Source organism: Lissotriton helveticus, chromosome 2_1 (assembly GCF_964261635.1).
Source record: "Lissotriton helveticus chromosome 2_1, aLisHel1.1, whole genome shotgun sequence".
Lineage (NCBI taxonomy): Eukaryota > Metazoa > Chordata > Amphibia > Caudata > Salamandridae > Lissotriton > Lissotriton helveticus.
The window spans coordinates 343,286,063-343,313,400 of NC_136059.1; the positions used below are offsets into that span (position 1 = coordinate 343,286,063).

The following is a 27,338-nucleotide window of genomic DNA, read 5'->3' on the forward strand; positions in this document are numbered from 1 at the left end:
GATTCGGTATTTACCGAATCGGTAAATACAGAATTTTACAGATTCGATAATTGTGAAATTAAAATTACCTACATCTGCCTCCTTCCTATTTACCGATTCATAAATACCGAATCGGTAAAATTCGGTATTTATGAGTCGGTAAATTAGATTTACCTACATCTGGGCCTTAGTCCAATCAATATATGATGCCGTTCTGTATCTCTTTATATAGGGCTCCCCAATTCTTTCTCTTACATGTTATAGTGAAGATGCATTGGCTTTAGCATATTTGACAATATAATTCACAGTACTCCTGTAATGCAGTGAGACCAAGGACTTTAGACCAAGTTCCAATCTCATAATACAGTGAGGAGTTGCCAATCATAGATGCAATAAAATACGTAAGCATTTATGAAAACATTTCAAAACTGAAGATTTAACGAAGCTTTAATGAAACACTAACCTGCTTTCTCCAGGTGCATAAATATTTATTGCTCTGGTCCCAAAGCTTCTTATCAGACTCTGTATGCTTTAGACTAAAGGCACCTTTGCCCAATATTTTCTGAGCCATGTCTCTATTGACAATTAAATACGTGCTTGTGTATTGTAATTGCAATCTCTTCAAGGCTCGGTAAACATATTTTTCCATTTAACAAAAACATGTTCCTGCTTTCTGGAGCACTTTAACCTACATTGCATCTATATGAAACCAAGGTATATATCGCTAATTAACCATGTATCGCTTTCTACTAATTTCTAGGGTAGCCCGATTTCTTCACATTTTATTTTTTCCTTAAAATGTTCAATGATGGAAAACTTACTGACATTTCCCAGGCATAATTTTCACCGCATCATTGTATCTCACTGGTTACTCCATCATTACTTAAAGCACATAAATCTATTGTGTGACACATTGCTGGAGCGGCCATATTATTTTGTTTCCTCCAGTGTATTAGGCTGCTATCGTACTGTTAACACATATTCCTCTGACTAAAAAGTGTCTGGAGTACATGGCTGTTGCATCTGAGCCTCTGTGCAGAATCATCCCAAACTTTGTGTCTTCACACCTCCTGTTTCTGAGCCCATGGTATGTTCACTTGTAGGATTCTGTGCACTACTACTGCTAACCCATGCTAAAGTGATTGTGCTCTCTCCTTTAATAATGGTAAAATTGGCTTACACCCAATTGGCACATTTAATATACTTGTAGGTCCCCAGTAAAGTGGTACTACAAGTTCCCAGGTACTGTAAATTAAATGTAATTGATGGACCTGTAGCACGTATTGCACCACCCACTTAAGTAGCCCTATAAAACAGTTCTCTTCCAGGGGATCCTCATCAATAGTCATAAGCATCAGAATATTCCCGCCCATGTGCGGGGCCCCGGAAACAATATATTATATGTGCCCCACATATATATACTCATATATATCTATACTACTATTATAAAGGAAGAACTTTGAACCTTTGAGGCGGGTAAACTCGGGAACCACAGCGCCAATCCACAAACACGATACATCGTTGTAATCGTCAGGGTGTGCAGATGGACATGGGCTATATAAACGTAATAAATATACGTCATTTCAAAAATTTACCCCAAAAGGGGGTGCGTGGCCAGCAGCCGGCGATGGCGGCAGCCTAGGAGGAGAGCTCCGTGATTGAAGCGGCCTCCTAGACAATCCGAGCATTTATCCGACGTGAATTATTCCCAAGCGGGAAGGCGACGAAGCCCAGGACCGAGCGGCAGCATACTAGCCAACCGGCACATTGATCCGTTGTCAGGTTCGCCAGTTACAGCCGGCACCTGTGTGGGCCTGTGATCGGGGCCCGGACCTGGGAGTGTGCTACACTGAGGGGCCGACAGGAAGTGCATCGCCCCGGGCGGAGGAGGACAGGAAACGCTCGCCTGGGACGGGCGGAGGCGAAGACGAAGTCTCTACACCCCGCAGCACCGCCGACCCTTCCTGGCACGGAACGCGCGTCCAAACGTCCAGCCGTGCTCCGGAGGTGAGGAGGGGGTCGCTCCTACTGCCCTGCTGGGTCGGGCGGAAGAAAGGGGAGCTGAGGCTCCGGATGAGGGGCCGCCATCTTAGGGTCGCGTAAACGGCCCGGCTCCATCCGCAACGGCCCGACCTCACACTCCCGAGGCGGAGCTGAGATAGCGGAGCCTAGTCACCACCGAGCGGCTCCTGATGGACCACAGGGGGCATTCCGCTGCATAGGGACGCATGACACCGCCATACATCTGAGCGGACAACCTACGTCAGTGGGCTGCAGGTCGCTATCACGGGCCTGGCTCTTCGGCCACGGGCTGCCTCAATACGATTACCACGGGCTTTGAGATCTCACAGGGGTGCAAGTCAAGTGCTCCGAGGGACACACGGCGGTGAAGGTACGTGCGGCATTGATGAGGGGGTGCCTCCGCTTTGTACTGGGACTCTATTGACACACCCGGCCCGCAGCGGAGCCGGACAGCTACATTTTCCTGCTCCCACTGTATGCTGTTGAGGGGACCCGGTACGGCGTGGAGCCGCCGGGCCCTGAGTGGATTAGTGTAGGCCCACGAAGACCGGGTGGGTCCTGGCGTAACGCCTCGTGACAGTCAGGAAGGAGTGGTGGGCCGGACGACATCAGGTGTGGGAGCCCACCTCAGGACGCGCTGCATCAGAGGACCGACACGCCGACTGCATCCGCGTTGGGCGGACACCACTGTCGAGATGGCTGGAAAGGGACCAAAGAATGGAGCGTCGCAATCACGCCTTGATCGGTTTGCATATGAGAAGCCCGTTTCCTCTCCCCCAGATGCCAAATCGCAGCACAGCAAAGTTGCAGAAGCCACGGGGGGCAAGAAGGCGACCCTTGATGATGTCATGCGGGCGCTCACACAAGTGCAAACCACAGTTGGGTCCATCTCGGCCGAAATAACGCTGATCAGAGCGGACTTCCATAAGATGTCGGAGAAAGTGAGCAATATGGAAGTGGTGACTAAGTCCTTGGTGGAAGATGTGTCAGAGCTGCAGATTGGTATGGAACGCGTCTTGAAGGAAAATAAGATACTGCGTGAAAAGCTCGATGATCAGGAGGGGCGCTCAAGACGGAACAACATTCGTATTATAGGTGTGCCGGAGTCGGAAGACACGAGAGCAATGGACCTATACGTGGAGGATTTGATTAAACAAAAGTTACAGCCTAAAGGCCTCTCGGCCTTCTTCACGGTGGAAAGGGCACACAGGGTCCCTGGTGGGCGCCAGAAAACGGGCATGAACCCCAGACCGATCATAGCAAGACTTTTTAATTTCAGGGATCGTGATGCCATCCTGCAGGCAGCGAGACTTTCGCCCCCTCTTAAGATCCAGAACTCCACCCTGGCATTCTTCCCGGACTATACTGCTGAGGTCGCACGGAGGAGGAGAACCTTTTTCGAAGTGAAGAAGGAGTTGAGAGCTCGGGAGATTTCGTATTCAATGCTTTTTCCGGCCAAACTTCGGATTGTGGCAGACAATAAGACGTTGTTTTTTGACTCTCCGGAAATGGCGCAGGAATGGCTGGAGGGTTGGAGACAGGTGGACCCCCCGCGACGCTCTCACAGGCAGAACAAGCACCGCACTGCAGGATCCCGAAAGAGCCCACAATCCGCAGGGGAGGGAGCGGAGGCCCACTCCCCACTGTCTGATCTTCAAGAAGAGGGTGCTGATGAGGAACAGTGATTCGCAGTTGTTCTATGGCTGAACAGACTGCTTTATTGTCCGGCGATGCCGCCTTGGATACTGGGCTGAGGGCCTCCGCGACCGGAGATGGGGGCCGCCGATACCGGAGAGTCCTTCACCCCAGCGAGCAAGTACTATGTTGTGGGTTGGGATTGAGCACTCTGCTGAGTTGGGGGGGCGGGCAGTTTTGAGTCCGTTGAGCAGGGGGGCAGGGAGGGGGGGAGTTGGGGGTAGGATGAGCTTCTGGTTGTTAAGTACTACACAGGGTCAGACACTGCACTGTAAGAGGCGTAGGCGTAGAGTAGAGGCGCTACTGCGCGGACTGCAAGTTCACTTCACAAGCGGTATCATATGTGACGGAAGCCGGCTGGCTTACCGCATCATCTGCTACGATGGGGGAGGACACTAGCATGGGGCGGGCGCCACCACTGAGCCTAATGTCCTGGAATGTTAGGGGCCTAGGGGATAAAATAAAACGGGGACTGGTCTTGCAGAGCATAAGGAGGTTCAACCCAGCCTTGGTCCTGTTGCAAGAAACTCATCTGACCGGAACGGCCGTTCGGGCCATGGATAGGAAGGGCTACAGTATGGTTGTACACTCTGAGTTTACTAGAGGGTCCCGGGGTACGGGGATAATGATGCACCGCTCGTCCAGGTTCATTCTACACTCAGTTAGCGTCGACACACAGGGACGCTTTGCGGCGATCCATGGGCAATGGGAGGGAAGGCCGCTTAATGTGGTCTCGGCTTATATACCGCCAGCACTACACACCATAGCTCTCCCAGACCTGGGGAACTTTTTGTTGCGCCTCCCGGAAGGGGATCTCATAGTGGGAGGTGATTTCAACGCGGTGGCACACAATTCCCAAGACCGCTACCCAGTGCGCACACGTACACCGGGGCCTTCAAGATTGTTAGATTTCATGGAGGCACAAGGCCTAGTGGACATATGGAGACAATTTCACCCAGATGACCGACAATACGCATATTATTCGGCAGTCCACGATAGCCTATCAAGGATAGACTACTTCCTCACATTGGGAGGGGGCCTTCTCAATATCACTGATACTACCATTAGACCACGTGGGGTTTCGGACCACTCCCCGTTGACTCTGACGCTGTCCAGCCAGGTGAGAACCCACAGGCGCATCTATCCTCTTTACCCGGGGTATCTTAAAGAACCCATCATAGCTAAGGCTTTAAAAGCGGGCACAAAATCTTACATCACAGACAATGAGGGATCAGTGACCTCACATGTAACCTTCTGGGAGGCATATAAAACCGTTCTTCGCGGGCAGGCGATCTCGGTGATCGCACAACATAAACGCACGCAAAGCCAGGAGCTACTAGACGTAGAGGAACAACTCGCCAGTGCGACTCGGGCACATGAGAGTAACCCGAGTGAGGATACACATCACACGCTCCGACTGTGTCAGCAGAGACACGCCGACCATCTACGGCGCAAAGTGGTGGGCGGGATGGCGGCGACAGCAAATAGGGTATATGACCTAGGAGATAAGGCGGGTAAGCTCTTGGCATGGCTAGAGAAGAAACGTGGAGGTCAAAGGGCCATACTACAGCTAAAGGACTCGGGAGGGGTGCTCCAGACCAGGCCTGATCGGATAGTGGAACTCCTAGCAGACCACTTTGAGTCAGTTTACTTCCCCGAAAATGAAGTCACACGGGAGATGGTGGAGGGATCGCTCCTGGGGGTGCCGACCCGTACTCTCCTCCCGGATGCTAGGGACGAACTTGATTCGGACCTGACGTCCGAAGAAATACAACTAGCCATAGCGGCGCTGCGCCCTGGGAAAGCAATGGGCCCTAACGGCGTGCCGATTGAATGGTACAAAATCATGTCTGAGTCACTCTCCACTCCCCTACTCGAAATGTACAAGGAAAGCCGGGAACAGGGGTTCTTACCCCCTGACCAACGCGTGGCCACCATAGTGGCGATACCAAAACCTGGCAAACCACCAGCAGAATGCGGCTCGTACCGCCCTATCTCGCTCCTTAACGCCGAAAATAAAATTCTGGCGAAACTATTGGCCATTAGATTACTCCCTCACCTACAAAACCTAATTCACCCGGATCAGTCGGGCTTTATGCCACACCGGAGCACGGCGCTGAATTTGAGAAGGCTGCATGGAGTGCTGGCACGCGCCCCACGATTGCGGGAGCCTGCAGCGGTGCTATCCTTGGATGCCAGAATGGCGTTTGATATGGTGGAGTGGCGCTATCTTTTTGCAGTCCTGGAACATATGGGTTTTGGCTCCGGCTTCATCTCATGGGTCAGGTTGTTGTACACCGAGCCCGTGGCGCGGGTGACGGCCAATGGCTGTATCTCGAGGGAATTCCCACTGGCGAGGGGCACAAGACAGGGATGCCCGCTCTCACCGCTGCTATTTGCATTGGTGCTGGAACCCCTGGCCACTATTATCCGATCCACCCAGTTGCTGAGAGGCATACAATGGGGGGATGACTGGGAGGACAGGGTTTCCCTGTATGCAGATGACATGCTCATATACCTCATGGACCTCGACACTGGCATTTCGGTCCTGCTGGCCCTCTGTGAGACCCATGGCGCAGCATCAGGTTACAAACTAAACTGGGCTAAGTCCGTACTGTTCATGATTCAGGGTGACCCCCCGGTACTGCCTGATGGGTGCCAGTTGGTGGTGGAAACACGTACCTTCAGATACCTGGGAATTCAAATCACGCAGGAATCTGAGACATTTTTGGAGCTGAACCTGGTCCCCCTGATGAACAGATTGAGGGCGGATGTGCGCCATTGGAAGGCCCTCCCCCTGACCTTGTTGGGTAGAGCGGCACTTTTTAAAATGTTGGCTCTACCTCGCTTCCTGTATGTTCTGGAGAATACACCGACGGTGGTTCCGCTGTCGTTCTTCCGCCAAGTGTCGGCACAACTGACCACATTACTTTGGAGTGGCAAGCCGGCTAGAGTGGCACAACTGAAATTGATTAGAGACTGGTACAGCGGGGGGATGGCGCTCCCGAGCCTTGAATTGTATTACTGGGCAGCACATCTTAAGGTGATCAACCAATGGATTCATGGTGCCCACGATGACCCGGCATATGTGGCAGATAGATTACAATTGGGTGCGAATACCCTCCTGGCTCCGCTCTACAACAAGGGTTTGATAGGGAAGCTGGAAGGACCGACCAAACACACAGTGACTATATGGCACAGGGCGCAGAGGCGGCTTGGTTGGGAGGGGGTGATTACCAAACTCACGCCACTGTGGGACTCCAGAGCCTTTGGTAATTTGCGTAACAGTAAGGGATTTGATCGGTGGGATACCATCGAGATATCCACAGTTGGCAATCTATGGTCGAGGGGCGAGGTACTCTCTTTTGACACACTGAGGGAGCAGTATGACCTGGGAGTGACGGAAACGTACAGATATATACAAATTAGACATGCACTCATGTCAGTGTTAGAAATAGGGGCGACGGTCCCGGAGTCGGCTCCATTGGAAGACCGGCTACTTACGGACTATATGGAGACTAGTGCTACATCCCTCACCTACCGTAAACTGTTGAACGGCTTGCCGGATCCGCTGGTGCACCTGAGAGAAAAGTGGATGGAGGAGATTGGGGACTTGGATGAGTCGGAATGGAACGCGGCATTGGCATCACCCAGGGAGGCAGGCATCTCCACACGATTTCGATTGGTCCAATTTAAAATATTGCATAGAGTTTACTACACCCGCACAACACTACATAAAATACACAGGGCGGACCACCCCTATTGCCTACGGAACTGTGGGGTGGAGGGTACACTGTTTCATACTTTATGGGAAAGTCCCAATCTGCAACCCTACTGGAGACGCGTAGCGCGCACAATCAGCCAGGCATTAAAAACCTCTTTCACACTTGACCCTCGGGTATGCATCCTGCACGTGTGGGGCCCGACAGACCTATCACCGCATGGGAAACGTTGGGTGGTCATCGGTATGATGCTGGCGAAGCGCGATATTGCACAGAACTGGGGGGCACCGACTACTCCGACGCTGTCGCAGTGGTGTAGGAATATGGATATGCTTATGTTCACGGAGAGGGAGGTTTATAGACAGAGACTCAATCCGCGCAAGTGGAACAAAATATGGACGCCATGGAACTCGTATAGAGGGGACATTTGTGAGCCCTTACCGGAGGATGAGGATGTAGATAGCTCTGAGGAGGAGGATGAACTGGACTGATGTAATGTATTCAGGGGTGGGCGTGGGAGGTCGGGATTAGCCGAGACCTAGATACTGAGCACATAGGCAGACTTACCAGTGGTGTAGGCTAGGAATAATGTAAGTGAAGATTCTACTTTCGCTAAGGATGTGTTTGAATTAAGATGCAGGTTGTTTCTCTTGACCCTTTCTAAGTAGTATGTTCAGAGTTGGGGAGAAAATGTAAATTTGAAAAAGTTGCTCTACTGATTGGATGCAGCCGAATGTTGACGCTGCGATGATGCAATGAAGATTCGTAATTGCTTAATGTGTGATGGCAACAATAAAAACAAATTTTCAAAAAAAATAAATAAATTTACCCCCAAAAAAAAGTAGTCCCTTGGAAGAAGTGCCGGCCGCGACGTGCGTGCTGATGTTAGGAGCGCGGGAAAGAGTGGCGTACAGGAGCGCGAAGAGGACCGGTAGACATGAGCGCGGGGAGAAGCGGCGCATAGGTGGGGAGGAGCGTTGAGGAGCGGCAGACAGGCGCTGAGGAGCGGCGGACAGGCGGTGAGGAGCGGCGGACAGGCGGGGAGGAGCGGTGAGCGGCGGATGAGGTAGGTTATTTATTTATTTATTTAGGAGCGGTGAGCGGCGGCAAAATACAAAAGCAAACGTTATATTAAATGAAGCAAAAATGACAATCGTGAGCCAACAAAATACAAGAGGAAGCAAACGGTGCATTACAATAGTGAGCCAAATGGTGCATTACAGGAGGAAAAAGTGACGTGTGCAGGTTACAAAAGCGTACAAAGTAAGCAAGCCTTACATTAAATCAAGCAAAAATGACAATCGTGAGCCAACAAAATACAAGAGGAAACAAACGGTGCATTACAAAAGTGAGCCAAACGGTGCATTACAGGAGGAAAAAGTGACGTGTGCAGGTTACAAAAGCGTACAAAGTAAACAGAGGTATAATACTGCATTACAGGAGGAAAAAGTGACGTGTGCAGGTTACAAAAGTGTACAAAGTAAACATAGAGGTATAATACTGCAATATATGGAGGAAGGCTCCGGGGGACCCACGGACAACGTCGGGCCGGGCGGGAGCCCTGAAGCCTAATTGCTCCCGGACAACGTCGGGACGGGCTGCTAGTATACAGCAATTGCAGCCAAATAAACCGTAGAGCTGAATTATGCTGTAAAGAATTTCCACCATACATGTACCTCTGCACTAGAAACATGAGAAACAACACCAAAGATTGTTTAGAAACTGTTTTAATCCTTAAAAAGCAGTAGAAATTCTTATAACTCACTGAAAGCATAGAAAGCTCCCAGGCTGCATTGCAAACACACAGTCTAAAAAAACTGAAAAGCTAACCTGTAGCTGCATGCAACAAAAAACTGACACTGTGCCTTTAAGGCACCCATGACTCCCAGCTTCCCATCATGCCCCAGGGGTGACAGTTAGGTCAGTTGTTCTTTCCGGCTCCTTCAGGAAGGACCCTGGTAACACAGCTCCACTCTTTTCTGGCTTTTCTGACAGAAATGTACTTCAATTTTCTATCCTTTGGTACTTACTTTGACTTTTAACATCTTGTCCAGTAAGGTTCTCTCTTTTTAGACAGTTTTTTGTGTGGCATTTTATTGTAAAAGGCCTTCTCTTTTTGACAACTGTCCTTCTTGTGGCAACAAGAAGGCAAAATCAGACATTCATGATGTCTGTATACTTTGCTTGCCTGATCATCATGATCCTAAGAACTGTCCACACTGCAAACGCCTGTCTGAAAGAACTCTCAAGGACAGAGAAAGAAACCGCATTTATGGACTGGCTCAAAGGTCCTCCAGAGGAAGATCCCAGAGAGGAAGGGCTTCAAGAGGGCCAGAAGTCCTTCAAAAGGCAAGTCTTCACGTCCTTCAACTTCAACGTCGGGCTCGACGCTGAAGAAACATCTACCGGTGGGTTTTCCAGCTGAAAAACGACCATCGCCGTCGATAAGAAGATCGGGTTCGCCGCCGACGTCGAGGATGCCAGCTCCGTCGGCGAAATCCCCTCCGCCACCGTCAACCAGGCGACGATCGGCATCGAGGCGCGTGACTCCTCCGCCGTCGTCAACCGGGCGGCGATCGGCATCGAGGAACAAGAACCCTCCGCCGTCGTCAACCAGGCGGCGTTCGGCGTCAAGGAACAAGAACCCTCCGCCGTCGTCAACCAGGCGGCGTTCGGCGTCGAGGACCAAGACCCCTCCGCCGTCGTCAACTCGGCGACGATCGGCGTCGAGGACCAAGACCCCTCCGCCGTCGTCAACTCGCCGACGATCGGCGTTGAGGACCAAGACCCCTCCGCTGTCGTCAACCCGGCGACGATCGGCGTCGAGCGGCGGAACACCTCCGCCGTCGTCATCTCGACGATGATCGGTGTCAAGAAGTGTGAATCCCCCGCCGACGTGAACAGGGCGACGTCCGGCGTCGATGACCAAGACCCCTCCGCCGTCGACAACCAGGCGTCGATCGGCGTCGAATAGGCGATCTCCATCGAGGTCTCGTCGACGTTCAGTGTCGAGGATGTTCAGAGTTACTCCGCCGTCGTCACGTAGACACGCCGTTCGACGTCGAGAGACCGTCGTTCTTCGCATCACTCATCGACGATGAGGGATAGATCGACGTCGAGGCACTCTGCGATTCTTGTTACGAAATCGGATTCGCGTCACTCATCTTCTCAGTCTTCAGGTTCCTCCAGATCATCTTCAAACACCAGCAGTCCTGTCCATAAATCTCCTCCACGTCGGTCAGAGGTTTCTGCTCCTGGGGTGAGGCTGTCCCCTAGATGGTATGCACCACTGCAAAATTGGCAGGAATCAGGGGCTACGGAACGCCTTCTGCAGTACGTCAGCCCGGAACATAGATCTCTGCTGCAAAGGCGGGTGGCTGAAGTAGACAGAGTCAGTCCTCCCAGGCGACAGGCAGCACGCTCACCTGAAAGGAGACCAGATAGATCTCGTTCTCCAAGAAGAGAGGAACGTCCCAGAAGATCTCGTTCTCCAAGAAGGGAGGAACGTCCCAGAAGATCTTGTTCTCCAAGAAGGGAAGAACGTTCCAGAAGATCGCGCGAGAGGCGACGCAGTTCCCATCGCAGGAGTAGAAGAACTCCTTCCACTTCTTCTACCTCCTCTACCCGATCTTCCAGAAGAAATTACTCCCCTACTCCCCTACTCTCACAGACAGCCCTATCTCCAGAGTCTCTCCAGTGGACGACATCAATACCTATCTAGATGTTCTGCAGAGAGGGGCTCAGAAATTAAATATTGAGATGGCTGTCCCACAAGTGACTTCCACAGTAATTTTTGAGACATTACACCAAAAATCTTCTTCCCGTCCATTGCTTCCTTTAGTCCCAGGACTCATGGAACCAGTCAAGAACATTTTCCTCACCCCTGCAACCATCAGAGCAGTGCCGGCTCGTATACAAAAGAAATACAAGCCTGCTGACTCAGACCCTGTCTTTGTCAAATCTGATCCACCATCAGATTCTGTGATTGTGGCAGCGGCTCGGCAGACCCATGCAGTCGCTCCTTCATCTTCTGTCCCGCCAGATAAGGACAGTAAGACACAGAACTCATGGGGTCACAGAGTTTGTAATGCTGCCGCTTCTGCCTTGAAGGTATCCAGTGCGTCCGCGCTGCTGGGAAGATATGACAGAGCCTTATGGGACTCGATGGAGCGCTTCAAAGCCAAGCTCCCAAAGGAGGACCAAAAGGACTTTGAAGAGACACTAACGGAAGGCTGTCTGGTGGCAAACCAAATGATAAGCACCGTGGCGGACGGTGCAGTGTTGGCGGCGCATTCTTATTCTCATGGAGTATGTGCCAGAAGGTCTTCTTGGTTACGCTTAACAGGCCTCAAACCTGATGCTCAACAACGTATCTTGAATCTTCCTTTCTCTGGGTCCTCTCTCTTAGGGGAACACGCGGATGAGGAAATGACCCGGATGAAAACCGAACTGGACACGGTAAAAGCGGTCGGTTTGGAGAAGAAGAAGGAATTCAAACGACGCTTCAAATCCAACAGGGGCAGAGGGGCTCAACAGAGGGTTCAAACCCCTCAGTGGTCCCAGAACAAAAATCAGGGAAAACCCCAATTTCGAGGAGGCAAATCCAACAGAGGTAGAGGAGGTCATCAGCAGTCCTCTTCCACAACAAGAGGAGGGAAAGCTTGAGCAGTGGCTTCCTCTGGCGCCGTTTCCCACTCCAGTGGGAGGAAGTGCTTCGCAACATCTGGCAGAGTGGGTCAGCATCACAAAAGATCGTTGGGTGCTGAATACACCGCGCAATGGATATGCACTACGTTTCTGTGCGATCCCAAAGTCCATACCTCCAAAAAAGTCTCGCCCGTACCAACTAAACCTTCTCCAAAGAGAGGTCAAGACTCTTCTCCAAAAAAGAGCCATCGAGGAGGTTCCTCCCTCTCAAAGGGGAAAAGGAGTCTACTCCAGATATTTTCTTGTCCCCAAAAAAGATCGGGAGGACAAGTTCAGACCCATCTTGGACCTTCGCCTTCTAAACAAGGTGGTGGTCAAAGAAAAGTTCTGCATGTTGGCTCTTCACCAAATATGCCCACATCTTCAAGCCGGGGATTGGATGTGTTCGGTGGATTTGCAAGATGCGCACTTTCATATTCCGATCGCCCTTCGCCATCGGAAATACTTGAGGTTTGTGGTAGGAAGCAAGCACTACCAGTACAAAGTGCTGCCCTTCGGGCTCAAGTCAGCACCACGAGTCTTCACTAAATGCATGGCAGTAGTTACGGCTTATCTACACAAGAAGGGGCTCTTCGTCTATCCATACCTGGACGACTGGCTCCTGAAAGGCCCATCTTCCCGACAGGTACTCAGCGACTTTCAACTGTGCCTACAGCAGTTACACAAGCTAGGCCTCCATGTGAACATGGAAAAGTCTGTCCAACAACCGACCCAGAGCATCCACTACCTGGGCGCAGTTCTGGACACAGGTTTGGGAAAATCGTTTCCTTCGGAGGAGAGACTATCATCTATGAAACAAAAGTGCAGGACTCTCCTCCAGTCTCGAAATCCATCAGTCAGACAGGTAGCTTCCCTGCTGGGCTCCATGGCGTCCTGCATTTTTCTGATGCAAAACGCCAGACTGAGAATGGGGCCTCTGCAGCAGGCTCTAGAGAACCAGTGGGACCAAGCGACGGGGGATTGGGAGGATCGAATCACTTTGTCCCAGGCAGCGAGGACGTCCATCCTATGGTGGACTCGCCCGCAGAATGTGTTGCTGGGAGTACCGTTTCACCAACCTATTCCAACACTGTCCGTGGTCACGGACGCTTCTCTAGAGGGCTGGGGGGCACACATGGGGTGCCTTCAAATTCAAGGTCGGTGGTCAACTCAGCACCAAACCTACCACATCAACATGCTGGAGCTTCGGGCAGTTCATCTAGCTCTCAAGGCTTTTCTTCCAGCTATAAACACCGACTCAGTCCTAGTTCAGACAGACAATACCACCACCATGTTCTATCTGAACAAGCAAGGAGGCACATGATCTTGCCCTCTCTCCCTGGAGGCTCAGGCGATCTGGCACTGGCTTCTGGCTCGGGGCCTATCAGTAGTGGCAGTACACCTTCCAGGCGAATTAAACACCAAGGCAGACGCACTCAGCAGGCACTTCGAAGATCAGCCAGACTGGGTGCTAAACGACGAAGTGGTAGAAGAACTTTTTCGTTGTTGGGGTCGTCCAACCATAGACTTGTTTGCAGACGACGAAAACGCAATATGCCACGCCTTCGTGTCCAGATTCCACCGGCCAGGGACGCAGGGGAATGCTCTCCTGATGGATTGGTCAGGAACATTTGCTTACGCGTTTCCTCCCCTGGCTCTGATTCCGAAGGTGGTGTCCAAGCTCCTCAGGTCGGACATGGAGATGATCTTGATAGCTCCGGATTGGCCACGGCAGTTGTGGTACCCGGACCTTCTGCATCTGTCTGTGTGTCCACACAGAAGGCTTCCTTGCAGGCCGGACCTGTTGAGCAAGATAAACGGGAGGATACTGCATCCCAACCTTCCATCACTGAACCTGACAGCATGGCTCCTGAGGTCCTGCAATATGGGCATCTGAACCTGCCTCCCGAATGTATGCACATTTTAAAAGAGGCTAAGAGGCCTTCCACGAGAGCGTCCTATGCGTTCAAGTGGAAAAGGTTTTACATATGGTGTAGGGATCGTCACCTAGATCCTGCTAAAGGGCAGGAGGAAGTAATTCTTCCATACCTCCTTTCCTTGGCAACTTCGGGGTTGAAATATGCTTTCATTAGAGTGCATCTGTCAGCCATATCACCTAACCAGATTTCTTTCTTTCAGGTTCCGGTGGTCAAGGATTTCCTCCAGGGGTTGAAGAAAGTCTATCCCCCTGTGCGCAATCCTTCTCCTCCTTGGGAATTGTACCTGGTTCTAGCCAGGTTAATGTCACCTCCTTTCGAACCCATCCACAAGGCCTCTTTGCAATATCTCTCTTGGAAAGCGGCCTTTTTAGTGGCGGTTACGTCAGCGCGCAGAGTAAGTGAGATACAAGCGCTCTGTACTAAGGAACCATATACTGTTTTCCACCACAATAGAGTGGTCCTGTGAGCTCATCCTTCCTTTTTGCCTAAGGTGGTTTCTGATTTTCATATAAATCAGTCCATTTCCCTCCCTTCGTTCTTTCCAAATCCTACGACCCCGGCCGAGCGGTCGCTGCACTCCTTGGATCTTAAGAGTGCTCAAGTTCTATTTGGAAAAGACCAAGGGTATTAGGAAGACGGATCAGCTGTTTGTGAACTATGGGTCAATGAGACAGGCTTTCCAGCGGCCAAGAGATCCATCTCCAGGTGGATTGTCTCATGCATTAAATTGGCCTATCAGCTGGCAGGCAAGCATTTATTGGTGTCACCCAAAGCGCATTCCACTACAGGGAAAGCAGCCACAGTAGCTTTCTTACATGACATTCCTATGTCAGAGATATGCAAGGCTGCAACCTGGAAATCAGTTCATACATTTACGAGGCATTACTGTCTAGAATCTGATTCCAGGGCTGATACTCAAGTAGGGCAAGCCTCCTTGAGGAATCTGTTTGGGTAGCCTATGGCCTGCTCAGGCTTGTTGATAAACAAACACTGGGGGCGTGTGTCCGCCCTTCATGCCATGTGAGTCGTACATACAAGCGCCAATTATGTTGCTGTGCAGCATCAAGGGGCACGCTGGGGGCGTGACACGCTAGGGGCGTGACACGCTAGGGGCGTGAGAAACGCTGGGGGCATGTGTCCGGCCTTAATGCCATGTGAACGCAATTGCGCCGCATCAAGGGGCACGCTGGGGGCGTGAGAAACACTGGGGGCATGTGCTACGTTCCGCCCTTCATGCCATGTGGGTCGTACATTAATCAGAAGATCGTCTGCTGTGGCCGTGTGCTGGGGGCGTGACAAACGCGTTCACCTGGAGGCCTGGTAAGTAACGTTACTGCAGCCTCTCCTGCGTGATGTTACTGAACTCTCTCATTCAATGAAATTACACGCACCTGCTAACATCGACCAGGGCTCTAGCCGGGCTCAGACGGCGGATCAGTTCACTAATTACACGCGCCTGATAACATCAACCAGGGCTGCAGCTGGGCCTCAAGCGGGGGAACACGCGCCTGCTAACATCAAACCGGCCTGCATCTGGGCCTCAAGAGGGGGAACACACAAATGAGCGTGTCTGCGGGGACAATTACTGCAGCCTCTCCTACTCGCTGTCACTCAACTCTCTCATTAAACGTATTTACCCGCTACTGATAACTCTCTCATTCAACGGCATTACACACACCTGCTAACATCAACCAGGGCTGTAGCCGGGCTCAGGCGGCGGATCACTACACCAATTACACGCGCCTGCTAACATCAACCAGGGCTGCAGCTGGGCCTTCTCCGTCCCTATTCTAATGAAACAAAAAATGTTGTCTACCGCGAGATTTTAAAATAAATTGCCCTTGCCAAATATACACATTACACACATTCTATTTTATACCCAGACAACGTCGGGACGGGCTGCTAGTTTAATTTATAAATAAGCAAAACAAATAAGATTTGCCAATTCTTGTTGTATTCTGCTCTGTGTGCTTCATCTGGTGAAAGATTATTCTCTCTTTGGGCCTTCATTTAATGTTGCCTCTTCCAAACACATCCTATCTTCTGTGACTATAAGGTTGCTTCACCTGTACTTAATCTTTTGTCTCAAGGCCCCTTAGTATGGTATTGTTTCACTTAATGCATATTCATGGATATAGTTTAACTTTCCGATATTGATCTACTTTTCTGGAACTCACCCTCAGGTGGCCATTTTGGCCATTATATAAATCAATTAACATTCTATATAATGTGCCGTTGTTTATATGAATATTTCTAATAAAACACATTTCTGGTCTATGCTTTCTACATCTGCTGGTTAAAAGTTAAGTCTTTTTTTGCTGAAACCTTTATCTTCCTAAATTATTTCTTTCCTAGGTGCATTCCAACAAAGGTGTTAGGAAAGTTATCTCCAAGAACAACCACCACTGATTTGGTCAAGCCAGATTCAACTGATGAATACATTAAAAAAATTCAGAAACGTTTGGAAGAAGATGTGTTTGCTCAAGAACAGCGGGAGAAAAGGAGACGCAAAATGTTAGTAGAACAACTTAAAGCTCACGAGATGCATGAGGTAGGTGGAGAATCTCAAATTTCCCAACTAAAAAAAGCAGAGGGCCACAGGATGAATGTATCAGGTGACCAAGGTTCGGGGAGGACTGTTCCCACGAGGGACAAGGTCAATACTGATTTGCATTAGGTGGGCTCATGGGACTGAATTAGAGTTTGATAGACCAGTTATCTGTTGCAACTGTGATGGTATAACCTGTCTGACCAATTCAAGTTCCCCTAGCATGATTTTGAGTTGGGTGGACTACAGTTTTACACAAGTGAAGTAAAATGTATACTCTGTTAGTTTAAAACTTCCTTTAATGGCCCAACGGAGTAAGGATCTTCAGAAGTAAGCCTCCCGACCATCTGTCCTGTTTAGAGTGGACGGTCAGATGGCTATTTTTTGTCTTTTCTGAGTGCCAGGGGCAGAAAGAAAAGTGTTCCCCGCACCATGGGAGAAAACTGGCGTGGTGATCATTAGTTTTTGTTTATTTTTCAAAAACAAACTGGTGCTTTGGAAACGTTTAACTGCCAGCCATTATATTTGATGGAGCAGTCCGTTAAACCTTTCCTTCTTTGACAGGAACCACCATGACTTCAGTTCCTGCCAATGTATAGAGATGTTTGCTAGGCTGAAAGACTCCTCTAAATGCGGCATGCAGAGGAAAGGCAGGAAAGCCCTCCACCACCCTGTTTGTCTTTATGCCTTCTGCTGAATCCTTAGTCAGGCCCTCCGCCTAGAGTGGTACAATGGGTGAAAAACAAAGGTTTGGAATACTACCCAGAGGGATCGGCAGTGGTTATACTATTTGCAAGCATGCGCTCCAATGCCTTTTGCATGTTTGATAGCCAGTAGTATTCCTGGAAACCTGAGACTTGTGTAGCTTTCCAAGCTTAATACTTCCAATGTTGGTGAATAAGAGTAGCAAATGTGTATCCATTCATGGAATACTTCTGTGGGGGCAGATTTACTATAATTTTGGTAAACCAGTCCCTAAAGGGCAAATTTACCTAGAAGGGATGTAACTCAGCACCACAAGCAAAGTTGCTGCGCTGCGTTTCATCTCCTGAAGCGATAAGAACTGCACCATATTCTAAAAGAAATGGCACACTTCTGCTGTCTCCATGTGTTGGCACACTTTGGCTGTCTCAGGCAAACACAGGCAGCCTTACGCCATAATTCAAGAGTGCACGTGGTCAGGAAGGCCGCTCTGTACAAAAACTATCCTTGGTTTTATTCCTCTTTGGATATGTGCTGATGAATACAGCATTCGTCCAAAGAGGAAAAACAAGTAGAAATAAAGATGTTTCTCCATGTTACACCAGCCTCAGGTAGGTGCACCACTTTGGCCCTAATCCATGTATGCAACTGTTGGTAAATATGGGTTTACATCAAAATCCAGTACCTGACACAAAGTAGCGCACGGCAGCGCAGTGTGCTGCAGTACATTAATTCTTCATACAAAGTCATGCAAATCAACATTTCCTTGGCTTTGTAGATACCAAAAAGGATTTTTCATCAGGGCTGTGCCAACAAAGTGATGCAACCCAGACATAGAATCTTTGGAATTTCGTGCCTATGTAAATATGTGTTTGCGTCAAAGTTCATGGGAGGATGCACGGGAATGCCCATGCACCACCTATAGAATGTCTGCTTTATGTAAAGTAATACAAAGCAGTGCACGGGGCTGCATTGCATTACTTTTCCTTTTAAAGCCACGCAAATCACCGTGTGTGTGACTTTGTAAATACCAAAAGGGATCCTGCATTGGGGATGCATCAAAACGTGATGGAATCTGGACGCAAAAACTTTGTATATATGCGCCTAAATGTATTTCAGTTCCTGGTCCAAAAAATGAAGAAGTTAACACTTTTTTGTGAAATCAGGATGACAAGAAAAACCGAGACAGACATAGCAAACCAGCTCAGGGCCTCCAGACCCAACTACCAAGCCAAACGTGTATTTATTTGGGGGTGTCACACCCAAAATCCCCACCCCTTTAAACTATATCCCAAATAGCGGAGAAGACCCTGCCTTCCCTGGCCCTGTGGGGACAGCCCCCCATCTTTATAGTAAACTGCCACATTGGCGGAGCATTTCTGAAAAAAGTGCTTGCCCTGAAACAGTGAGAGCGCTTGAGTCAGAACAGTAATGCAGAGCCGGTATGCCATGACGACCCACTCTTCATTATTTGTGTTTCTCTGAAACAAACACCCATAGTGGTCTCCGAGCAAAAAATGTGCTTTGAAAAGACTACCCTAAATAGGGCAGGCCTGATGATGCATTGACCCGGCATCCATCTGATGGATGGGCCACCAGGCCTTGGGTCTCCAACAGCAGAAGCAACTGATGCTTTATTGTCTGAAGCCTCTAAATAACTGGTTTGGTTTTCTTGGCAGTTTAACTTCAAACTGCCCGACACCTGTAATATCTTATCACCATCATATCTCATCTGAGTCATGATACTTTGTTATTGAGCCCAGTCCCTCGTCCACAGATTCTGTGGGTAGTAACCTACTGGATGTCTCTTGTCCCAGAAGGGTTCTACCTGCATGCTTTTTTCAGATTCATGTTCTATGTGCCTGTAAGAATGTACTTGATGCATTTAATAGCTTCTACTACGAAGAAAAAACTGGAGCTTGGACTTTCAGTAGCATATTTCAAATGCCTGCCCTGCCGGCCACATTAATCCTTCTATGGGTAGACCTGACAGACACTTTTGTAGGGAAGCTGTAGATTATGGTGCACAAACTTGCTTTTCGCAGTACAAAATGTGCTCTGAACTAGGCCTGCTCAGACTCAGCCACCACAGCATTCCTTAAATTCTCTATATCCAGTTTTACAATATATCCAGTTTGCCAGAAAGGAGTGGGATGGCTCAATATCTGCACGGTTCATTTCTTACTCATCGGGCCTTTTTTGGCGTCAACTCCGGTCACATTGCATTGGGCTCGCTGCACACCTCTAAGGAGAGGACCCACATAGAGGGAACGTGAGCAATGGCTGCAGCTTCTCCATCTTGGATAATATTTTGGGTAACAAATTAGAGAAAAATGATATGCAACTCATTACTGTTGTGTTGTTCTAGCAATGCTTGTACATTTGAACGCACGCCGTTTGGTGTTCCAGGAGGCTTACCGGGAGGAGCAGCTGATCAATCGATTGATGAGGCAGTCCCAGCAGGAGCGGCGGATCGCCGTGCAGCTGATGCATGTTCGGCACGAAAAGGATGTGTTATGGCAGAACAGGATTTTCAGAGAAAAACAATATGAGGAAAGACGACTAAAAGATTTCCAGGATGCCCTCGATACAGATGCGGTAATAATTCCTTAATATCTGTTTGTTTGACACATTGTTAGGTTCATTGCTGGTTTCAACAAATTGCCCATGTTGCAACCGAGCATTGTGAAGATGGGTAATCTTACTTGCAGTGAGTCCTTCTCCCTGGAGCTGGCACTTATTGCAATTTGATTCCTAAGAACAAAGTCTTATTATAAAGATGTTTGTAATGTATGTAGAAAAAGTGCAAACCTAGATGAGGAGCAACAGAGTACTGGCCAGCTTGCAAGGTAACTGGCATACCATTCGAGGTCAGTCACAAGAAATGAGAAATGAGTGGGTTCCTGCTGCCGAAAAAAGAACTCAGTGCCGCGTTTTTGATGATTTTTTAAAGTGTTTTTTGCAAAAAACATAATATTCAGTGAGTCACAGTGGGCCCCAACTTGAACCCCTTACTGGTAAATGGCAACACGTTCCCCAGGCAAGCTGCAATGTATACTGTATTACATACAGTTTCTGTTATCGATCACAAGACTAAAGGCCTGGTTACAAGTTTCCTGTGGTGGCGGTTCGAACACCGTCACACTTTGGGACCACCCGCAGTATTCAGACTTTGGCGGTCGGACTGCCACAAGACCACCGGGATCCTGTGAGGCTGATGGTCTGCAACCAGCTTTAATATGCTTCATCGCTCTTTTCATGGAGGGGATCCCGCTAGGAAAAGGGTGGACGAAATGCAACAAAGAGGGGCTCACATAGGGCCCCTTGTCAGATTTTGGCCAGAGGTGCATGCGGGGAAGGGAGGAGCATATGTAGTGCCCATTGTATTTGCACCCCCACTTCCTGCACGGTGTGGCATTTATGCCACACCATGCAGGGAGGTGCAGTCGGAAGACTGACTGCAGCGGTCTGCATTATAGTCTATTCTATGAGCCTTGCAGACCACCGCAATCAGACTGTCACAACACTACCTGCCAGATCAGGATTTAACTCCTTTTCTGATGGGTGGTCGCACCACAGGTTTGGCAGTCCTTCAATGGACAGTGAAGGACAGCTGCTGCTGTAGGACTGCCAAAATCAAAACCAGGCCCTAAATTCTCAACAAGAATAGGAGCAGGTGCCTAGTTGACTTTAACTAACTTAGTACATGACCATCAAAATTAGAAAAAATATAAAAAAATTTAGCTGAGCCGCCGGTTTAAAAAAATCTACATCTAAGTACTGACATGATACTCAGTCAGTGATCCATGCTTTCTACATTTAGTTTCTTGCTTGTTTTTCTTTAAACCCATGATTATATAGTGAAATACCTGTTCAAGGTGCCATTACATATTTCCTTAAATATTTCAATTACAATATTTTATTTTATTTAGGCTCTATTGAAGCAAGCAAAACTTGACAATGAAGAACAAGAGCGGAGAGATTTAGAGCTCCATGATAAATTAGCTGCGGAGCGAGTGGAGGCTCGATATAGAAAGCACCATTCTATATGTAAGGAAATATTGGATCAAATAATTGACATGGTAACTAAAGTCGGGGAATATCGAGCACTATCAAAGAAGTGAGTAGAGTTTTGTATATTTAATGACTAAGATATTAAACAATAAAAAATGAAGAGATTTGAACTGAGGAAATAAAAAATATACGACATGGTGATGAAGGTTTAAAGGTTGCAGTTTATTTGTTGTTTCCATTAACTTTCAGTTTAGTATGTGAATTGATGGTATTTTGTCATTTCCCAGAAATAAATTGTCCTTTCTTCTAGAATAACAACTGTGAGTGATTTCCACCAAATTTCATCTTTGCTTTAGACATTTCTAATGGTGTTGGGCAATAATTGTGGACTTTTGGGATCTCAGATTTTTTAATACAGTCCTAAAAGTTATGAAGAGTACTCAGGAGTACTTTTAAGAATGCTTAGAGAGGTAGATAATGTCACCTGTTAACAACAATAACAGGAGTGAAGGGTTATACTAAACATGACTGAACAAAAGAACTGAAAAAATATTAAAGAAATAGTTTGTGTATTACTCTTTGAGGAGGTACTTTACCATTCTATCTTAGCTGTTATAGGAATAACCTATGCATATTAAACTTGCCATTTCAGTTTATGGCATTCTCCCTCAAAGACTCATGTATTTATGGCATACAGAAAACTGATTTGTCATGGCTTTTTAAGGTTCCACATATTAAGGGGGTCAAACACAGTCTGCTCCGTTGTTTAAGTTAATGGTGCCCTTCCTAGGTTTAAGAAGCCTCTGGAGCTGCTTGAAAATATGTATGACCTCCATAAAGGTATGATTGGAATTTATAATCGCTCACATTTCTTGTCTGAAGTTCTTTAAAATTTTCACCCTGACCGATCTATCAATTTGCCAGTGTTCTTTGTCACAGCGTGCGGTACTATCACTGTGAGATCAGTGTTCAGAACGAGCCCTTCCGACTGTCGAATAGCCACTGCGACCGCAGCAGTAGCCCTTAAACAGCTAGGGAGTGCTCTGGCGACGTTATCCAACCCCGCCGAGAAATAGGCACAAGGTCTCTGCTTACCACCAAATCCTTGTGTTAACACAGAAGGCGAGCAACCGTCCACCTCGTGTACATAAAGCACAAAAGGTTTTCGGTAGTTAGGGGTACCAAGAACGGGTGCAGAGCAAAGCGCAGATTTCAAAGAGTCAAAAGCATTTTGGCAAGCATCAGTCCAGGGTAAAGGTTCATGCACATCTTTAGTGGTTAAATACAGGAGAGGTTTAGTGAGAAGGGAAAAATTAGGGATCCATTGGCGACAGTAAGAAGTTATGCCCAGAAATGCACGAACATCACGCTGAGTACGAGGAACAGACATATTAAAAATGGTAGTCACACGCTCAGGGGTTAGTCTCCTTCCCTCTTCCGACAGTAGATGACCTAGGTAGGTCACCTCCCGCAGACAATATTGGAATTTAGAAAGAGATACTTTATTGCCATTAGCCGCCTAATAAGACAATAATTGTACAGTGGCTTCCTTACAACCCTCCTCAGTATCAGAGGCCACTAACAGATCATCAACATATTGCAAAAGCACATTACCAGGGGGCAGGACCAAATCATCCAACAATGTCTTCAAAGCGTGACTATAAATACTAGGACTCTCCGTGTACCACTGGGGAGCGCGACAAAACCAGGAGCTGCGACCAGATAATGAGAAGCCGAAAATATGGCGGTCATGAGGATGTATCGAATGCTAAAGAAAGCATTCTTTAAATCGATCACAGAGAAATATTTAGCAGCGGGAGGAATCATAGTGAGAATAGTGGTGATGTCAGAAACCACAGGGTATTGGGGCACCACTATTTTATTAATTTCACGCAAATCAATCACAAAACGATAAGTATCAACATAGTCAGGATCACTTCCAACAGGGGCCTTTTTTAAGATCGGTAAAATGGGGCTGTTGCATATATTAGCAGCTGTCTCCTCCACCACACCCTTTTTGATCAAATCTTGTATGATGGAGAGCAAAGCTTTCTCGCCTGCCGGAGAAATTTTGTACTGAGGTATACGTGGAAGCCTAGCATTTTGCTTCAAAGTAATAAAAACAGGTGGAATCCTTAATAATCCTACATCTGTGTCTCCAGTGACCCACAGCGTCGCTGGGATAGCAGCAAACTCAGGAGGGAGGGGTTCATTTTTGGTGAAACACTCCAAAGTATGCTTGCCAAGGGGATTGATAGTCAAATAAACACCATCAGGTGCACAATACATTTTTGCATGTAATATCTTCAACAAATCCAAGCCCAATACATTTTCACCACAATGGGAAGACAAAAGAAACGGAGAGTCTACTGTAACTGGACCAATTGTGAACGGAATAGGTTTGGAAATGGGGCTCACCACCGGAATTCAAGAGAATCCCACCGAAACATTATTTTGCCCAGACAGAGCAGCCCCCGGGACCAGAGAACGAGAAATAGAACTATTCATCGCACCCGTATCAACTAAAAACTTTTTTTCAAATGCTCCTTTACATAAGGACCTTGCTGATCAACGGGTACTGACACCTGGCCCCCACTCTGTCCTTGGCTGTCCTATGCATAGGCATACCCTTTGGTTGCATCCATCGCACAGTCCTCATTATAATACTGCCTACCTCTCGGATTATCGAAATAATTCTTTTCTGATCTGACGTGCGTCGCCTCCTCTCATCCCATATCACTGCGATCCACACCACCTCGACCTCTTCCGGCTCCTCTCATAGCCCCATTTTGAGCCAGCAACAATGGACACTGAAATCACCAATGCCCTTCCTCCTTACAGTAAGCATACTGGTTTATTCCCAAAACAACAACAGGCCCTCCGCCTCGTCCGGTTCCCGCCCCCCTCGGGACGAACCCTCTACTACCTTTCTCTCTCTGCCTCAACCTCGAACAACTTGTTATAACAACACCCGTGTCTTAAGATCTTTCGTTTTCTTTTCCGTCTTATCCTTACTCTCATTTTCTCTATGTTCGTAATATTGGGCCAAACTCAATATTACCGAGGGCGTAGACGTGGTCCAGGTACTTTCAACGGCTTGTAGCCGCACCGAAACGTCCGGTAACAAATTGGTCACAAAATGATTAACAAATAGTCGTGTACCAACTTCCAATGATAAATCCTGTCCACTAAAATCGATGAATACGCCTTCAGATCTAGTGAAGAAATCAGAAACACTTTAGTCTTCCTTCTGTTTGCATGCTGTCAATTTATCCCAATCCACCTTACGAGGCGGAATTAAGGAATGCATGTAAGTAATAATACGGCCAGGTAACGCCAATAGTTCGGGTTTTGGTTTATCACCAGGCTTACGTTCCTTATCCCAGTATTTTATCTGTTCCCATGTTCCACCTAACTCCTGAACATGGTCCTGATCATGCACCTGACGCCATACATCAACAGGGACTAACAACGTGAAAAATAGCTCTATGTCGGCTAGGGTCATAACGGCTGAGGAAGCCGCTTCTGTGAGTACTTTATAATAAGCCGTGAGATTCTTACAGGGGTCAGGTAGTTGTGATTTTAGCGAGAGGACTTCACTCCTCTTCCAGGTGGTGTACACCCATTGTTCCTGCACTCGTGCCTCTACACGAGGTCTGGTCCCCTCATCCTGATCATGCTTTAATTCCGGTATTTCAGGATGAAAGATAGGATGGACCTTTTCATAGGGTGCCAAGAGTCCCATGAAGAACATTTTTGGTGCATCCGCCCTCGATAACTTAATAAAACCTCAACATTTTTGTACACTTCCTCTGGTCAAAGTTCAGACTTATGAGCCCTGTTCCGCATATCATACATCACTTAGGGGGCCATCCCTCCTGCAAAACACTGTTCCCATAAAGTAAGAAGACATGTGGCTATGTGTTTCAGGGCATGTTGCTGCATAACAGGCTCAAAGTCTCGAAGCGTGTTCCATATATCAGTTATAGTATAAATAGGCTGTCGCATCCACTGGGATGACTGGTTTTCAATCATCTGTTTCTCATTTAGTTCTACAGTCGAACGAGTAAACAACTTTCGTGTGTCGAAATCCCCCGGAGCACGAGATGGAGTTGAAACAGCAAAGGACGGGGTCGTGCTCGCGGAATGGAAAGCCCATGCAAGGGTAGGGGGAGACAAAACAGCTGTGGACATAACAGAAGATGGCAATGTAACAGACCATAAAGTAGCCGTCTCAGACACCGAGGGAGATAAAACGGAGGACGTTCCTGGAGAGATGGGGGAAGAGGAAACAATAGGGGCAGAGGCCGAAGGGACCTCTACTGGAGTTGGGGGAACAACAGTATATATGCGTTGTGGAGCATAAGGGGGAGGTGGACGAGTATCCAATAAATCCTCCATTTCATCCTCCGCTTCAGTCCTAGCCATGTAGGTCTTATCCACTTGCAATCTAAATTGCCTATCGGCACAATCAATTCCCTGTTCGGTTTGAGATTTATCATAAGCAATGGCTTTCTGCGTAATCGTCTTACCTCCCTTCCTTCTGCATACTTTCTCCTCGAGTATACGTCTACGCTTTGCTTCCTTCTGCCATAGGTTTAGGGAATCAAACATTGACTGTCGACTACGTTTAGAAAACAATCGACCCTGCAGAAAATGTATCTTTTTCTCATCAAAAGACCCGGTTAAGGGCCATTGCAACACTACATTATCCTTAGAATATTTATGCCATAGTGTATTAACAAGAGAGGTGTAATACCATGCTTTACATACATATCATACCTCGGGCTGCCCTCAGGCGGGCCAGGTTGACTTTCAGCCAAGCATGTATCATTAGGGCGGCAACAACATCCAAAACAACTCAATTTGCTAACACACGGCATTCAATCATAAAAACAAACTTCCAAACATGGCCATGTTCAAACATTCACAACCTATTCAACCTCACTCTTATTCAAACATACACAGAACAATAATATATGTACATACAAAGATATTCAAAACAACATGTCTCTTTTCTGTCTTTCCAAACAAAGAACAGAGCCCGTCGACTCCTGTTCATGGAGAATCAATCTATTGTCTATGCGTTCAGACATTCTGTCTACTCTGTATGTCAAAGAGTCTATCTTTCCATCGATGTTCGTCAGTGCTGCTTGGATCGTGGTAAACATAGTTTGTAGATCATCGTTCGACACCCCGCCTTATGCCCCTGTCGTCATTTGCGCCGATGTGTGCTATTCTGGATTGTGATCTTGTTGCTTCTTTGCCTGTTCAAAGTTTATTTTGGTCTGGGTGCGGTCAGTCTTACCCATGATGCGATGAGTTTTTTTAGCTTACACGCAGTACCACGGGGTGCGGTGGCGCCGATGTGATTATTGGGTCCAGCCGACCTCCCATTGGTGGTCCAGTAGTGCAAATGCAATGTATTCCATTCCATTTACGCGTCTTATATATTAATTCCTATCACAAATGCAGTTCCGTGCCGGAGCGCAGTCTTTGAGTACAGCACTGGGTTATGCTGCCTGGGAGCGTTATAAGTAGAGTTTCTTGAAGTACTAAGTTTGTCTCTTACGTTAGTTCGCTGCCCCAGCTGTGTCTCCAGTACTCAGTTTTGGTGAGCTACCTCCAGAACACCGTGCCTCTCAACACTCAGAACCACGGCCCCCTGCTCACTCTGCTCACGAGACACCCGACCAGGGCTATGGTTGTGTCCGGTGTGGCCTCTCTAGTTGATGTCGCAGCTGCATAGGCGTTTATAGTGCGCTGATGCAGGGGGGATGGACCTGTGATGTGCCACGGTGTCCCAGTTCTAAAGCGGCAGTGCGCACCTTACCGCCTCGTGCCGTGTCGCGGTTCCCACCGGCGCCCGTCGATCGTATCTGTTGCTCCAAACGATGGCACTCCCGCCACTTTTGGAAATGATGCAGGTAGTCGACAGTGCCAGCCCAGGCTTTACCTCCTCTTTCACGCGGCACCTTCTATTACTGGGTCTCTGCTCATACCCCTCTCTGCCTCAATCACCGCGTCGGC

General features: G+C 48.2%; 1 protein-coding gene across 2 annotated transcripts in view; it reads left to right on the forward strand.

Annotated features, from left to right (window-relative positions):
- Positions 1-27,338, forward strand: part of SPEF2 (sperm flagellar and cilia associated 2) — a 1,151,963-nt gene that overhangs the window by 160,064 nt on the left and 964,561 nt on the right. For both annotated transcript variants that reach the window (XM_078674939.1, XM_078674940.1), the window contains exons 7-9: positions 16,400-16,595; positions 19,704-19,892; positions 21,227-21,414. In XM_078674939.1, coding sequence (XP_078531065.1) covers positions 16,400-16,595; positions 19,704-19,892; positions 21,227-21,414 — 573 coding nt within the window. The remainder of the gene's footprint in view (positions 1-16,399; positions 16,596-19,703; positions 19,893-21,226; positions 21,415-27,338) is intronic.